The 17,057-nt window shown below is 40.1% G+C and overlaps 1 protein-coding gene across 3 annotated transcripts in view; it reads left to right on the top strand.

The window, feature by feature from the left end:
- Positions 1–17,057, top strand: part of sipa1l3 (signal-induced proliferation-associated 1 like 3) — a 246,985-nt gene that overhangs the window by 189,248 nt on the left and 40,680 nt on the right. For all 3 annotated transcript variants that reach the window (XM_060856237.1, XM_060856236.1, XM_060856238.1), the window contains exons 13-15: positions 7,868–8,001; positions 11,173–11,291; positions 13,256–13,707. In XM_060856237.1, the coding sequence (XP_060712220.1) occupies positions 7,868–8,001; positions 11,173–11,291; positions 13,256–13,707 (705 nt within the window). The remainder of the gene's footprint in view (positions 1–7,867; positions 8,002–11,172; positions 11,292–13,255; positions 13,708–17,057) is intronic.

Consider the following 17,057-nt stretch of genomic DNA (forward strand, 5'->3'; position numbering starts at 1 on the left):
TGTCATAATACCCATTCCATCATGGCATCTCACCCACCCTTCCTTCCTGCACCATCCTTATCCACCATTCTAACCTCTTCATAGCATTCACTGCTCCCACCACACCATCTATCCAATGTGTTTGATCCCACCCATGCTTTCACCTCCATTGCAGAGTGCTTCATTTGGCGAGGTTGTCTTGCACTGTGGGATAACAGCTGGTTAGTTGTGACATTTGCAAACTTTATTTAAAGTTTACCCAACAATAGAGAGTTTTAAAGAGAAAAGGATTGGTAAAACTGCTGTTGATGGCTTACAAGTCAGAAAGATGGACATGTGTAATGGGAAACAAAGAAATGACTGGACAAAATTCATACTTTGCTTCTGTCTGCTCAAAGGAGGACATAAATAATGTACCAGAAATGATGGGGAATGTAGGGTTTAATGACAGTGAGGAACTGAAGCAACTCTAAGTTAGTAGAAAAATAGTGATTGTGCAATTGAAGGTTGATAAATCTCCCAGGTCTGATAATCTACATCCCAGAGGGCATTCAGGATATGGCATTAGAAATGATGGTTATCTTCTGAGATTTTATAGGTTCTGATTAGTTCCTACAGATTTGAGGGTAATTAAAATTACCCTACTATTTAAGAAGAGACAGAGAGAAAATGGATAATAATTAGACAATATTCGACTGACACTGGTCGTGAGAAAATGTCAGTACTTTATCAAGAATTTTAATGCAAAGCACTTTGAAGACACTGGTAGAATTACACACAGTTATGGGCAGTCATGATTGACAAATTTACTGAAATTCTTTGAAATTGTAACTAATAGAATTGGTCATAGGAGCCAGTGGATGTGGTATATTTGAACTTTCAGAAGGCTTTCAACAAACTCCCACTAAAGCTAAATCTGTAAAATCCAAGTGCGTGGGAATGGGGATACTGTATTGAGATGGGCAGACAATTATTTAGCAGACAGGAAACAATGTTGGAATAAAGGAGTTTTTTTCTGAACGGCAGGCAGTGGAATACCACAGGGGTTGGTGCTAAGACTACAACTATTCTCAATGTATGTTAATGACCTAGATGAGGGAACTAAATGTACTGTCTCTAAGATCTCAGATGACATATAGCTGGGTGGAAGAGTGAGCTGTGAGGGAGTTGTAGAAACGTTGCGGTGTGGTTTGGCCAGGCTGAGTGAGTGGGCACATGCATGGGTAAGTATATTATAATATGGATAAATGTCAAGACCCAGTACACCAGTCATTAAGTAAGTGTACAGGTGCAGCAGGCAGTAAAGAAGGTAAGCTATATGTTGGTCTTCATAAAGAGAGGGTTCAAGTGCAAGAACACGGATGTCTTAGAGCAATTATAGTGTATCGATGAGGTTACACCTGGAATGTTGAGTGCAGTTTTGGTCTCCTTCTCTGAGGAAGGATGTCCTTGCTATAGAAGAATGCTGCAAAAGTTTACCAAATTTAATTCCTGGAGTTGACATGAGAGATTGAGTTAGGATTATATTCACTGCAGTTTAGAAGAATGGGGGGGGGGAAGGAATGGAGATTAGTTTACAAATTAATTTGCTTGATGTTTACCATTACGGAATTTATCAAACAGTGCATTTTTTTAAAAAAATTAAGCAATGACTGCTCTTTTAATTCTGGCTGACCTGTGCAGTCTTTGGATGTCTTTTTAATTATTTTTTAAAGTGCAAATTTAATTTAAAAGTTAAAGTTTGATTTCTTTCTTGGGAAGATGATGAATTTACAAGGGCACTGCATTGTATATCCTAGCACATTCATGAACAGAATGAGTAATAACACTTAGCAATTAGTTAATTCCTCTATCTGTGGAAAAACTGAAGCTGAGAATTATTGAAGCATTTACGTCTGATAGTGATGCTGCATGTGTGTATTTGCATAGTTCAGGTCATGTCCATGAGGCAGTAGTAAATAATGAACAAGCCATAGAGTGAGGGAAGAATCATAGTCAACCTATCGAATGAATATTGCAAGAATTGTTAGTACAAGTAGTTATAAATAACTAATATGTTAAGGCTGATCTTCTATTTTAAAAATAGTTGAAATTCAAGAAAAGAATTCAATAGTTGTCGGATGGTTTATGCTCCAGGTGACATGACCTTGTTCACGTTTGGCAGACTTTCTTTAGTTGTAAGGGAGGTTATCAAAGTGTGAAGTTTGTGATTGTTATGATACTGTTTGGTGCAGTGATATACAATCTCTCTTCCATCTAATATATTCAAAGCAGTGTTTATGGTAGTACAACTGAAACTATATCCAGAGTGTGAGGTGGTGAAACTGTAAGTATTTCTGCAGACGTTTTATTACAAGTTGGAATTTCCAAGTCTCCACAACTTAAAATAGCTTTGTGGGCATTCATTTGCTAAACAAATTTTTAATGCTATTAACAGACCCTGAAGCAATAGGGGCCATTTGCTGAGTTTAATATATGCATACAGTGAAATGCATTTACCACTGACGCTTGAATCTTGGTTAATGCTATTTTGTCAAAATCCAATATACACAAAGCTCCCATGCAGCTCATTCCTACAAGAACAAATAACGTATCCATTTAAAGCTGACCTCCTATGCCCAGATGTGTGCACAGATATTAAAATAACCTGTACAATTCCATCTGAACAATAACATGCAAGTAAGAATTGAGCTCAGATTGGTGAAACTGTACACCATTGTTCCAGTGAAACTTCAGCTTGGTGCAGTGCATGTGTTTGATGACGTACAATGAGACTGTCCTCTGAGGAGACATTATTATATATATTTGGTTTTTATACCAGACAGCATTATCTCAGTTGAGTGTTCCACATAATGCTAAGACTTCTGTCTTGTCTGGTAACTGAAGTTTTTATTGAAATTGAGATGCCATCTTTTTTAGTTTTAGAATATCTTTACATTTTCAATTAGTTTAGTGGATCTGTTCGAGAAGGTGCCAGAAAACATGCCATTTATCGGGTTTATTTGCTTTCTGTTCTGATTTGGAAGTGAAAAGCATGTGTATTTTTAAAAAAGAATTGAACGGCAGTATATAACAGTGATGTACTTAAGTACTGGGCAATAGGGTGGCATGAACTCTCTTTAGAGTTACCAATCTTAGTCTTTGATTTCAACTTCCAGTAAGTTTCCATCATTTGTCAGCTTCTGTTACAGACTTCTATGAAGTCTTTACAGCCAATGCTATCATTTTGAAGCCTTTCATTGATGTCCTCCAGGAAGTGTGCACAGTAAGGTCCTACAGATGATAATGACATAATGACCAGATCGTCCTGGTTTTTTAATGAAAACAGGTGATGGATAGATGTTAGTCAGAATAACTGGGAGCTATTTGAAACAGTCTTGTGAACTATTTTGCATTGAACTTAAATCTCTGATAGGACCTGGGTTTAATGAGGGCATTGCTAACAATAGAGCACTCCTGTCCGTGCATAGGTCTAACATTGGAGCAATCCCTCCTGTCTGTTCATAGGTCTAACATTGGCGCACTCCCTCCTGTCTGTGCATAGCTCTAACGGCAGAGCACTCCCTCCTCTCTGTGCGTACGTCTAACATTGGAACACTCCCTCTTCTCTGTGCATAGGTTTAACATTGGTGTACTCCCTCCTGTCTGTGCGTAGGTCTAACATTGGCACACTCCCTCCTGTCTGTGCGTAGGTCTAACATTGGCGCACTCCCTCCTCTCTGTGCATAGGTCTAACATTGGAACACTCCCTCCTCTCTGTGCATAGGTCTAACATTGGAGCAATCCCTCCTCTCTGTGCATAGGTCTAACATTGGAGCAATCCCTCCTGTCTGTTCATAGGTCTAACATTGGAACACTCCCTCCTCTCTGTGCGTAGGTCTAACATTGGAGCACTCCCTCCTCTGTGCGTAGGTCTAACGGTGGAGCACTCCCTCCTGTCTGTGCGTAGGTCTAACATTGGAGCACTTCCTCAGTTTGTGCTCGAGTCAGTGGGACTTGAATCCACAACCTTCTGACTCTGTGAGTGTGTTCACAACTGAGCTGTGCTAACACTGAAATTGGATGCCTGACTGTGGCCTTGTTAGGTACTAACTATGTCAACAAAGCTGCTGTTCTTGTAGATCTAAAGTAGTAAAGTGTTAGAATGTCCACTGAATCTTAAGAGAAAACATGAGCTCAAGTTTCAATTTTAGACATGTCACTTGCGATTCAGCTTTCACTTGGATTGTTAGAAGATTTCTATGAACAGAACTGTCATTGCATCTGTAACTGTGAAATCATTGCAGGCCAGTACTTTGTCTTTGCATACCAGTGATTTAAATAGTCCTAGAGTTCTGCAGCAGAAGACACATCACATCGATGTTAGTCAGAAGCAGCCACCTAACTTGTCTAATCTCATTTTCCAGCTCTTGGCCCATAGCCTTCCAGGGTTTCTGCCTCTACCACTGTTACAGGCAGTGAGTTTCAGAATCCCACCACCCACTGGGTTATGACTGTTTCCTCACATTCCTCTAAACTTCCTTTTCCTTAAATCAATGCCGCCAGTCATAGCCTCTGTCAAGGGGTTAAAAATCACATAACACCAGAGCGCTGCTCCTTCATCAGGTGGTTGTCAACCTGAAGGAGCAGCGTTCCGAAAGATAGTGCTTCCAAATAAACCTGTTGTACTATAACCTGATGTTGTGATTTTTAACTTTGTCCACCACTGTCCAACCTCAGCATCTCCAAATCTGTCAAGGAGAAAAATTTCTTCCTGCTTGTGTATGATATTGACTTCTTCAAATTTACATTTCAGATAGTTGAGTCATGCAATTGACTGGTATTGCATATTTAAATCCTTGTGTAGATGCACAGTGGAAACCTTCTGCAGATTACTTCCTTTTAACTGGGCTGTTCATTCAGTTGGGTCTTTGGATGCTGCTCAGCACTTATGGCAGCTTGCAACTAACCATTATCAATTGGAGCTTTTCAAACATCAAACTGGTTTTTCAAGTAACAAAAGAACTATTGATGCTGTATTGCATGACTGATTTCTGATTTGCTTTTGTTTATCCAACTGTGCAGCAAGACCAAATAAGTGTGAGTAAATCAATTGGGCATCTGAGCTGAAATGTAAAATGTTTGTAGGTGGCTGCAATTTCAGGCAATTTTTACCATCAGGTTATGTTAGAAGAAACCACAGCCCTTTGTGACATAATGATATTTATGATCATGAAGGACCTTGACAGCAAATGGTACTCCTCATCAACTCCTTCATAGATTCATTGTGAAACCGAAGGTGGCCACTCAGTCCACCAAATCCATCCTGGCTCTCTGTCACATAATAAATCCCAATTTTTCTACCCTCTGTGAAATGTTGAGATTTTATTTGAGAACAGCTTAGACAGCACCAGACAGCTGGTTGATTTAAATTGTTGCTGAGCAAGTGTATTCTTCAGGAAATAGGTGAAAGTAGGGTGCTTGTGAACTAGATTTATATGTTGAAATCTGCCTGTCAATTTATTGGTGCCAAAATGGTTTAGGTGAAGCATTGTGGAACATTAAAAGGAGTTCTAATGAGCTCCCAGTGTCCAACACTACTTTGAAATTCCTCTGGTTTCTCGCCCGTTGAACATTATTCACCTGGCTCTGCCCACTTGGAAGTTGTCTTCAGAAGGATTTTGGACTTTAGTGTCATGGAATGGCTGTCCCACTCTCGTTCTGCTATGTCCCTCCAAGATGGAGATGTGCCAATCAGCTGGCCTGTGGGTGGAGCAGTTGTTGCAGTAGAAAGTCAATGCGATCAAATACACTAGCTTCTGTCCGGAAATACACACTATTCTGCCAGAGCTATTCTCCTGAATATATCCTGCAGCTTGTTTGCTATGAATCCATACTGGTTGAATGCGTGTTGAAACAATGTCTCTCTATCTGCTGGCAAGGGTTCCATCTCCATGCCCTGAGAATGTAGGGTATTGACACAATCTGACCAGCACAAGTGTGGAGGTATTACACTTCATCTGCCTTCAAGCCATGTTAGGAGCATAATTTCTGTCCCTCTGGAATTACACACGCTCTGGATGAAAAAGTGTTCTGTTCTCTGAAACTTCCAAATCTTCAGTTTAAAATTTTGCAAACAAAAACTGACCTGGTCCAACATTAAATGCCAGTTATATAGACTTTTGACCTGTGTTTACTGAACAAACTGTTAAAAGGGAAGGTTATGGTTTTCTTGTGAAGTCAACTCTGTAAAAGAAGAGCTGCCTTGTGTTAAATGGTCATAAAGGTGAGATCAGAGCAGTACTATGAAAAAGTCATATGACTTGTCAACACATGAGTGGTGTAAGAAATTAAACACAGCCAGAAAAAATAAAATCCTCCTGCTCATCTTGTTTAACGTGATAACTTGAATTCCAATCTCTGTACGCAGATAAGTACAATTTGCCTTTAAACAAGGCATGTTGTGGAAGCAGAGTTAACATCAGAGATTGTTAACCTCTCATCAGACTCTCCTGACACTGCGCAGATGCTGCCAGGCCTGATGAGTGATTCGTGTTTTTTATATTCAGTTTCCGGGACCTGCAGAATTTTATCTATGCACGGAAATATAAAGTGTAGCTTCTTGCTTTGTGTGAAGCTTGATTAAAAATTAAACCTGAAACAAATTTTTTTAAAACTGAAAATTCACAGCATCTGCGGTTCATGCTGTGAACAAGAACCTTCATCTATCCTTGATCTTGAACACAGGGTCTATTTTGGAAGAACTGATATTTCTGTAACTTCAAAAGACCAATTGTACAGAGCAATGGGGCATTCCGCTTGCAGTCAAGTTGAGACATGAAGAAAAGAAAACTGACACTGGTCACATCTTAAAAATTCTTTCACAGGATGTAGGAGACACTGGTTCGACCAGTATTCACTGTCTGCCCCTACTGCCTTTGAGAGGCTTGTAAGCTGGCAACTTAAACCACTGCTGCCCGTGTGATGTGAGTACACCACAGTGCCCTTAGGAAGGGAATTCTGGGATTTTGACCCAGTGAGACTGAAGGAATGGAATTTCCAAGTCAGGATGGTGCATGACTTGGAGGGGAACTTGCAGGTCATGGTTTTCCTATGAATCTGCCTATGTCCTTCTAGATGATTGAGAATGTAGGTTTGGAAGGTGCTGTGTAAGGATCCTTGAGTTCCTGATGTGCATCACCGATGAACAGTGTTACTTCCAGTACATATGCAAATGTCAGTTTCAGACCTGCATTAAAGGATCTGACACCATCATAGTTGGTGCATGACCAGTAGAGATCAGGAATAGAGATTATGACGGGGATTTTTTGAAAGTGTAAGTTAACCCTCAGAAACAACCGTTTCATGATCATAAAAGACTCAAAATGTAAATGGATCAATGGTAGATTTTTTGTTTTGATAGCTTATCTGTTTTAACAAGGCTTGCTAAGGATGAATTGTTACAAAGTGGAAAAGTAGAACTTGTGAAGATGGCTGCTACCAAAGATGAATTGACTTAATTTTTCTGCTGAGAGGATTTTAAAGCTTATAGATATTGCTAGTTAGATTTGAGAGTCTGCTTCCAGTTTTGATGCCATATCCTCCTAATCCAAAGGATGACCTCATTCTGCAGGCAGTATTTATGTAGAGAAGCCGGGGTTGCTGTTAAAGATGTGAAACCTTCCTGTTAGATTTGTTTTATGTATAACTCTTAATGCAAACAGCACCTTAGACTGTATTTAATTTAAGACTACTGCTGCAAACATCAGTTCTTTTCAATGACCAATTTTGTTGTTAACTAAAACTAAGGTTATGTAAAAACTAATGCTCCATGTTTCTTTCGCAGTGCCTTTATATTTATGTTTTTGATCCTCAACTGCAGCATGTTCTATCCTTGTTTCACTAACAGGTTTGGAGGAGGTGCAGGCCAACGTCCAGTTGCACCTTATGAGCATCACAACAGAGATGATGTGATGTCAAGTGGTGATTCCTTATCTGGAGGATTAACCAGCCAGGACAGCACAATTGAGCGAAATAAGAATGGTAATGATTTATAGTCGCTGTTACAGACGCTTTATTTGTCTACTGCCTGTCTCTTGTTTTTGGGACGGGTGCTGTTTCTTTAATTTTCTCCTCCCCTCCGGGTGTGTGCAGGAGAGAGTTCCCTGGGCACTAGCAACCCTGTGTTCTTTTCCCATTGCCAGATGAAGTGCCACCCCATTGATTTAATTATTGCTGTCATGTAGGACAGTTTGAACCCATTTGCATTAATTTATCTGTTTATTATGGGCAAATCAATTCCTCATTAGATCATTGGCTATTCTTCAATCAAACTTGATTTTTCTTTCAAAAAGCAAACAGAACAACATAAGTAATTATTTTGTAACACAAAGCCACTTCCACTGTTGTCTCACCTCAACCCTGAATTTAAATTGGATTTGTAGCATAGCTTTTTGCTACTTTTGTTCTATAATGAGATGGCATGAATACAATAGCCTCGATTCCTCGCACGCTAATCCAAGGTCATATCTATGTTTTTAATCAATTTTTTCAAAGTGTTATTGCCATTTCCTGGAGCAAATGGGACTTGAACCTGGGCCTTCTAGCTTGGGTAAAGCCACTACCACTGCACCACAGTGTTTTTGTGTCTAATTCTGGAACTGGTCTGTGTTCGAGGTATGGAATTTTATTTAACCAACCTGTTCATTCACATAATGACACGTGTCTGGGGCAGGTAGAGCTTGAACCCGAATCTTGTGGCCCAGAGTAGGTGCATTACAACAGCATAAGGTACAAGGCTATATAGGCTGTGTTTTTAAGATAAGATGTTGGAAGTTGTGCACCGTGCTATAGCTGGGGATAGAGTGCTATCACTACTGCTGCAGAGACTGAAAGTTCCACATTCATAGCATGTTTTGTGGCCTTTGCTTCTTCCAACTCACTTGTAATCTCAGCTGTGAAGAGAGAAAAGCAAATAATGTACCTATGTGACTCTTACAGTTTTACACTTAGATGTGCTTTTATTGCAAGGCAATATCCCCAGTTTCAAACAAAACACTTCTAAATTTTTTTTCAATATTGACAGTTCTGCCACGGGGTTCTAAATAGGACACTTAGAAGGTGCGTGGATTAGGGCCATTATCCTCTGTACACAGGAGAAGCCCATCGTTGAAAGGGAGTGTAGAATCAGTTGCAAATGCCAGGCAGCCCTTCAAAGACGCCATTATGAAATGCGCTATAATTGTGAGATACTGCAGAGATAGGCCAGCTCGGTCTTCAACAGCAGCTTTTGCTGAAAATATCATACTTTGGAATCTTTTCACTGCTCAGGTTTGAATTAGCAATTGCAAGTGAATTTTGTCTTAGTTGTTTTATTTCTAAACCCTCCTCTCTTCACCCTGTCACTATTTTTACTTGAAGCGAGCATTGTAAAGTAGATGTGAGGAAGGATTTGTTTCGTACTGGATTACAACTCTTCAGGGTTTAATTAAAGAATAATATCTGACCAGCACAGCTGTGTTTATACTGGTAGTGGCTGCAGAACATAAGTGGTCCTCTGTCAGCTCTTAATGACTCATGTACTGTGCTGACGTGGTCAACCCCAGCCTGAGAGGTAGAGAGAGCACCACAGTTAAGTCTAGTAGCCCAAGGATTAGAGAAAGGAAATTTGGTCAGATGTGTGTACAAGCATTGGATGAGAACATAGGAAGAAATATAGGCCATTCAGCACCTCAAGCCTGCTCTACCATTCAGTGGCTGATTTATCAATCAACCCTATTTAGCCCTACTTTGCTCCATGTAACTGGTTTTTAAAAAAATCTCCATCCCAGGCTTGGAAATAATTATGACCCAAAGTCCTTCAGGAAGACTGTTTCGGATTTCCATTGGCCTTGGCGTGAGAATGTGAAATCAGAAAGCACTCTTAATGATCTAGCTTCCATTTTAAAAAGCCCCCCCCCCCTCCCCTCGTTTGTAGGCTTTCACACTAGAGACTTTTTTTTGTAGATATTTTTATTGAAATTTAACATTTTTGCAAATTTACAAAAATAAACAAAACTCTCAAATACAAACATTGATGTACAATTAAATCATATATACAATAGTCATAATTTAACAAAGAAAAGAGAAAGAAAGAAAACAAAAAAAGAAAAAAAAGAAACAAAAAAAGAAAAAAAAACTCAACTTTCTACTAATCTAACCTATAACTAACCAGCGTGTATACAGAGACTATGTTTAATTCTGTGTCTATCCTGTTGCATTCCTGTAAGCGTTTTAAGTATATTGGTTTAGTTTCAGGACGCTGGATCTATCATACTGTTTGAATCCTTTCACTGATTCCTGAAGAAGGACTTATGCCTGAAACGTCGATTCTCCTGCTCCTTGGATGCTGCCTGACCTGCTGCACATTTTCAGCTCTGATCTCCAGCATCTGCAGACCTCACTTTCTCCTCTTAGATCCAGCATCCGCCTACAGAGTCAAGAGCGATAAAACAAAATTATTAATCCTCCTAAATTAGCTTTAAAACCCAATCTTATTCTGGTGAATCTGCTGTGTACCCTCTCCAAGGTCAATGCATCTTTCCTGCTGTTGGTACCCAAAGCAGGAATGATTATGCAGAAGAGAATATTTCTGAGTTTGAAGGGGTGTCATTAACTCCTCCTTTGACTAATAATCACTTGATCGTCAGCATATAGAACAGTTTTAGGTGCAGGTATCATATGACTGTGTTTGTGATTTAGCTGCTATCACATTAACTTGACCTCCACTGCTCCTTGCTCCATAGGTGTTGTGCTATGCTGTACATTAAATGAACCAAAAACTGCAATCCGAGCATAAATTTGATTCACCTTATTGCAATTTTCCAGAAAAGTACTGATCAAGAACATGTAGAAGTGAAGCATCACTTTCTCTTTTAATTTCCAGTCCTCTGCAAGGTCTTCCACAGTTTAAAAAGCCTGCCCAGGCTCTCAAAGTTACCGCACTACATGTTATACCAGTAGCAGTGAGGCAAGAGCTTAGTGAAGTCTATGGACAATCAAGGAGGAGAGGAGAAAATATATTTGCCAAAAAAAAAGTGTAATACATTCACCACTTGTGCCCTGTGCTAAGATACTTCTGTGCAGCCTTCTGGAGTTGAAATTAATCTGTCTTTGCAAGCTATTTGTATTAATAAAGGGTTATTGTAATTTAAAAATGTAACTCTTCAATTTCAGATCCTGTGTGGCACGTGCCTACTGCGCCCAAAGTTTATTCACCTTCCGGAAACAATATCAATAAGCGTCTCGCTAGACAAGAGCTAGCAGGCAAGGATTCCCCCAACAGGCATTCCAAAGTAAGTAACTGCATGTATCCTGAAAGCTATTGCTTGCTAGCATGTCCTGCCAAACCCATTGCTACTGTCAATTGCATTAAAGTATAGCAAGTTTTCTTTACAGAATTTCTATTACAGAAAGAATGTTATTTCTCAAGATCAAGATGTCTAGTTGAGAGCACACTCAATTAAAAGGTCACGGGATCAAGTCCCACACCAGGGACTTAGGTGCTTGGCACAAGATCTAAGTTGACACCCAGTGCATTACTGAGGGAGTGCAGCTCTGTCTGAGGTGCCATCTTTCAGATCAACTGTTGAACCAGGTATCTACTTGCCCCTTCAAAGATTCCACAGTCAATACTTCGAAGAAAAGGTTAAGGTCCCTTGTATCATGATCAAGAACTAGCCTTTAAGGAATCGTAGAATCATACAGCATAGAAGCAGACTCTTCGGTCCAACCAGTTCATGCCGAACATCATCCCAAACTAAACTAGCCCCACCTGCCTGCTCCTGACACACATCCCTCTAAACCTTTCCTATTCATGTACTTATCCAAATGTCTTTTAAACATTGTAGTTATACCTACATCCTCCACTTTGTCAAGTTCATTCCACACACACACCACCCATTTTTCCTAAAAAAAAGCAATTTGCCCCTCATGTCTTTTTTTAAATCTCTCTCCTCTCACCTTAAATATGCCCCATTGTCTTGAAATCTCCCATCCTAGGGAAATGACCCCTACCATTAACCCTTTCTATACCCCTCATGATTTTATAAACTTCTTTAAGGTCATCTCTTAACCTCTTGCATTCCAGTGAAAAAAGTCTAGTATATCAAACCAGAGGCTCTGATTATGATGTCACGTTTTTAATGGGAGTTGCTGCATAAATTAACTCTCATTTGCTACATTACAACAGTGACTGTGCTTCAAAAGTATTTTGTTAGCTTAAAGTTCTTAAGACATCTTGATTTTGAGAAGGACGCTGTATGTATCCATGCTCACCAAATCTCCTAAAAGCAATGATTCTGCAGCACCCTACAGGGTAACATTGACTCTCCACCCCTTGCTTTGCCCAGGCTTGTTTATTACCCTTTGTTTCATTGTTCCTGTTGAGATGTCAACATTGCTGGCAAGGCTGGTTTTGTTGCCTTACCTTAGTTACCCTTAAACTGAAAAGGCCTTGAGAGCCAGAAGGCAGTTAAGAATTCATCACGTAGCTATGGGTCTGGAGTCACATGTAGACCAGACCAGGTAAGGACAGCAGATTTCATTCCCTAAAGGACATTGTGAAAATCCATCTGGTTCACAATTAAATTATTAATGGTCACCTTTAAACCAGTTTTTAATTCCAGATTTTCTTTATTGAATTCAAATTTCACCAGCTACTGTGGTGAGATTGAAACCACCCTGTGCCTGTGGAATGTTATCCCAGTATTTGAATACCTCCCCTTAGTAATACAGTGACTGTGGAATGGCTGTTAGGGTTTGGAGGGGCACTAATAATTCTACTTTTCACCAATAACTGTGATAGTGCTCAGCATTTAGAATGATGTAATATTGCTAGATATAGGAGCTACTTGTAATACCTTTTATGACGGGCTAAGCTGAAATCATATTAGTTCAAACCATGCGCCGCCTTGCTCTTTAACCAAATACAAATTGCAATCGGTTAGAGTCTGAATAATGTAACTTTAGATTTGTACGTACTTATAATTTTCCCCAGAACTACATTTGAAGGATTTGTGGGAAAGATTCATTATCATCCTTTTTAAACTCCTGGAGTTGTGGTCTGTTTCTATGCTTTGCAGCTAGTAATTCTAACCCACTCACTACAGTGTGTGGAAAATTGCAGCAGGAGAGTGGAGAACCAACAGTCCCTGACCTTTGTCTGGAGTAATTCTCTGGGCTGTCTATGTTGAGCCTTCTCAAAGGGCACTGCTTAGTCTGCAGCTGTGATTCTAATACTGTGTCTGCTGCTTAACAGGGGGATGCCCACTACTCAAGCCAGTCAAGTAGCAATACTCTGTCCAGCAATGCTTCCAGCGGCCACAGTGATGAAAGATGGTTTGACAGTATGGAGCATATGGAGGTTGACCTTGAGACCTCTGCGAAAGGAGCATCCAGTGACAGCGGCATTGATACCACCCTCCATGCCTCCAGTCCATTTGCTTCAGGTGCAGTAACAGCTAAATCTGCAAGGCCAGCACCATGGAGAGAGAAACCCCAGAAACCAATGCAGACCTCGGCCACCTACAGCGGACTGCAGGAGTACAACAACCGGGTATTCGACCGGACACCACCTCACCTGGAGAGGAGGAGGGACTCCTCACCAACACTCAGCACCAATGGCCAAAATAAAGGATATAAAATAAAAACCTGTGGTCCTCCGAATAACACCAGCTTCAGTGTGAACAGTAACGAAAACATGCATCTGAGGTAAAATGAGCCATCTATATAACCCAATCTTTAGAAGTAAGAAAGATGTCAAATGCTGGAGTGAGTGTGAAAATGCAGCCTGGAGGCTGAGCAGAAGGTTCAGAGGTCAGGTCTCAGCTTTGCTGAGTCTCCTGTTCACATAAGGATTCTGCACTTGGTCTGAGGAGAGAGCAGGGACTTTCATTTGTAATTGCTTTCTAATTATATCCCTATTATGTCGGTATCAAGCATGTCTATGATTTCTTTCACAGTCAAGTAGCCTGTGTTTGCGCACACACTACAGAAAGTGACAGCTTGTGTAACCTGTAGGTGAGGAATCTTTATTAGATATTTGGCTTCGGTGGGTTGTAGAAGGCAGAAGGGCATCCTGGGTGCTCACGGAGAACATTGTTCCATGCCCTGTGGAAGGCATGGGCCTGCATGATCGATCTTAGAGTGGATATACAAGTCAGAAAACTATCATTGATCTTTAAACAGTCAGCTGAGAGTAATATCAAGATGACAGCCCTGTAAATACTGTTTTTAAACTCAGTTGTTCAAAGGGTGCTCCCCTGCTGTGGGCACTATGCACTCTGATGTAGCACTGAACAGGAATGTGTTTTCTTTAAACATGGTTCCCTGTTTGGCAATTATGGCCATTAGGTGGCTGCATGTCCTTTTAAAGCTTGAGGATATGGGCAGCAGTGTTTCGATTTTGTGATGGGGGTAGAATTTGCAATGTGATTTGCCCAGTGCATGCTTTGTGAAGAATACTCAATAATGGAATATTACAGCAATTTAATCAAAAACTGTGCGCACTCATGTGTGACCTCAAACTGTTGTTTGGACCACAAATATAAAGTTACTAGTGGTGTACTGCAAGGATCTGTTTTAGAGTCACTGCTGTTGGTCATTTTTACAAATGACCTGGATGAGGGCGTAGAAGGATGGGTTAGTAAATATGTGGATGACACCAAGATCAGTGGAGTTTTGAACAGGTTAGGAGGATGTTTCAGCTTACAGAGGGACATAGATAAACTGCAGAGCTGGGTTGAGAGGTGGCAAATGGAGTTCAATGTGGAAAAGTATGAGGTGATTCACTTTGGATGGAGTAACAGGAATACAGAGTACTGGTCTCAAATGGTAAGATTCTTGGTAGTGTGAATGAGCAAAGAGATCTTGGTATCCAGGTACATAGATCCCTGAAAGTTGTCACCAGGTTGATAGGGCTGTTAAGAAGGCATATGGTGTGTTCGCTTTTATTGGTAGAGGGATTGAGTTTTGGAACCATGAGGTCATATTGCTGCTGTATAAAACTCTGGTGTGGCCACACTTGGAGTATTGTATAAAGTTCTGTTAACTGCAGTATAGGAAGGATGTGGAAGCATTGGAAAGGGCGCAGAAGAGATTTACTAGGATGTTGCCTGGTATGGAGGGAAGGTCTTATGAGGAAACGCTGAGGGACTTGAGGCTGTTATTGTTGAAGAAGGTTGAGAGGTTACTTAATAGAGACATACAAGATAATCAGAGGGTTAGATAGGGTGGACAGTGAGAGCCTTTTTTCTCAAATGGTGATGGCTAGCACAAGGGGACATAGCTTTAAATTGAGGGGTGATAGATACAGGACAAATGTCAGAGGTAGTTTCTTTACTCAAGAGTAGTCAGCCCTGCCTGCAACAGTAGTAGACTCACCAACTTTAAGGGCATTTAAATGGTCATTGGATAAAAATATGGATGATAATGGAATAGTGTAAGTTAGATGGGGTTCAGGTTGGTTTCACAGGTCGGAGTAACATCAAGGGCTGAAGGGTCTGTACTACGCTGTCATGTTCAATGTTCAAAATGGCTCCCATTGAACTCTGATTTGAAGCCATGAAATGGTTTTATTCCAATGAAGTTTTTCTTGGTGTCAGCAAATGTTAGGATGTGTGCCGAACAGAGTTTTTTTTTATTGTTATTACTTGTTCTTTCTTGTAAACATTCTAGGTAATCCAGCATTTGTTATCCATTCAGAACTTCCCTTGAAGGTGTATTTTGTTTGCTATAATCTTTCTATTGAAATTTTGCCAATTTAGTCAGTAGTTAATTGTTGATGCATATTCATTTATAAGGCAGACAGCTTTTCATTTATATAATGTATTTTGTGACTTCAAATGTCCCAAAGTATTTTCCAAACAACAAAGAGTCATACAGCATGGAACCAGACCCTTCAGTCCAACCAGTCCATGTTCCCAAACTGAACTTGTCTCACCTGCCTATGTTTGACCTATATCCCTCCAAATATTTCTTACTCATATACTTACCTAAATGTCTTTTAAATGTTGTAACTGTGCCTGCATCCACCACTTTCTCTGGTAGTTCATTTCACACATGGACCACTTTGTGTAAATAAAAAAAGTTACCCCTCATGTCCTTTTTAAATCTTTCTCCTCTCACTTTAAAAGTACGTAACCTAGTTTTGACGTCTTCCACCCGAGGGAAAAGATCCTTGTCATAAACTTATCAATGCCCCTCGTGATTTTATAAACCTCAATAAGGCAATGATCCCAGCCTGTCAAGCCTATCCTCAAGACAAGCATTGCATGATGAAATGAAAATCGCAGATCACCAAATGCTATACTTTGAAGACTATATTCTTATTCCTATTTTTGATTGTGGGCTGAATTGAAAAGGACTGTTTTAAAATTGTGCAAGAATTGCTACAGTTTAGTAAAAGCAAGTTACTGAACCTCATTGGAAGTTGTCTTTACACTGCTGCATTGACCAAACACAATGGAGTAGACTTGTATGTTTGTGTGAATCTAAGCAGGGGCATAGTGGATGTATTTGGAAAAAATGGCTGGCAACAAATAACACATTGGGTTGTGGAGTTGTGACTAGTTGTAGATGACAAAGACCATCAGCCTGACACCTATCTGACTTGTCCCCTGAGTAACTGAATAGCTTGTGGGTGTGCATGCTACTGGCAGAGGTCTTCAGACTTCTGCACGGGCAGATGCTTTGTCTTTCTTGCCAGTATAATATGTCATATTCTAACATACGAGAGCCTGTTTATTTTCCCTCACCAGTCATTGTAAGCAGTAGTCTTTTAACTATTAACTAAGAGACTTTGCATTAAAGTACCAATTGCCTGTGTGCTTCCTACAAATAAGTGAAAAGAGACTTAACACAAAATCCTGGCAAACAAAAGGATAATCTCAATGAATGCTGTGGACTGAGGCGGTTGAACTGCTTCCCCAGTTTTCTCCCCTCTGCTCAGAAATAACTGTTTTTTTAATCCTTATATATTTGGGGGAGAGCAGGGGAAAGGGAAGTTCAGGAGCAGATTTGTGTCAGCAGTTCATTGTGTTAGCTGTGTTTAAAATAATTTT

The sequence above is a fragment of the Hemiscyllium ocellatum genome, chromosome 47 (genome assembly GCF_020745735.1).
Source record: "Hemiscyllium ocellatum isolate sHemOce1 chromosome 47, sHemOce1.pat.X.cur, whole genome shotgun sequence".
NCBI classification, from domain to species: domain Eukaryota; kingdom Metazoa; phylum Chordata; class Chondrichthyes; order Orectolobiformes; family Hemiscylliidae; genus Hemiscyllium; species Hemiscyllium ocellatum.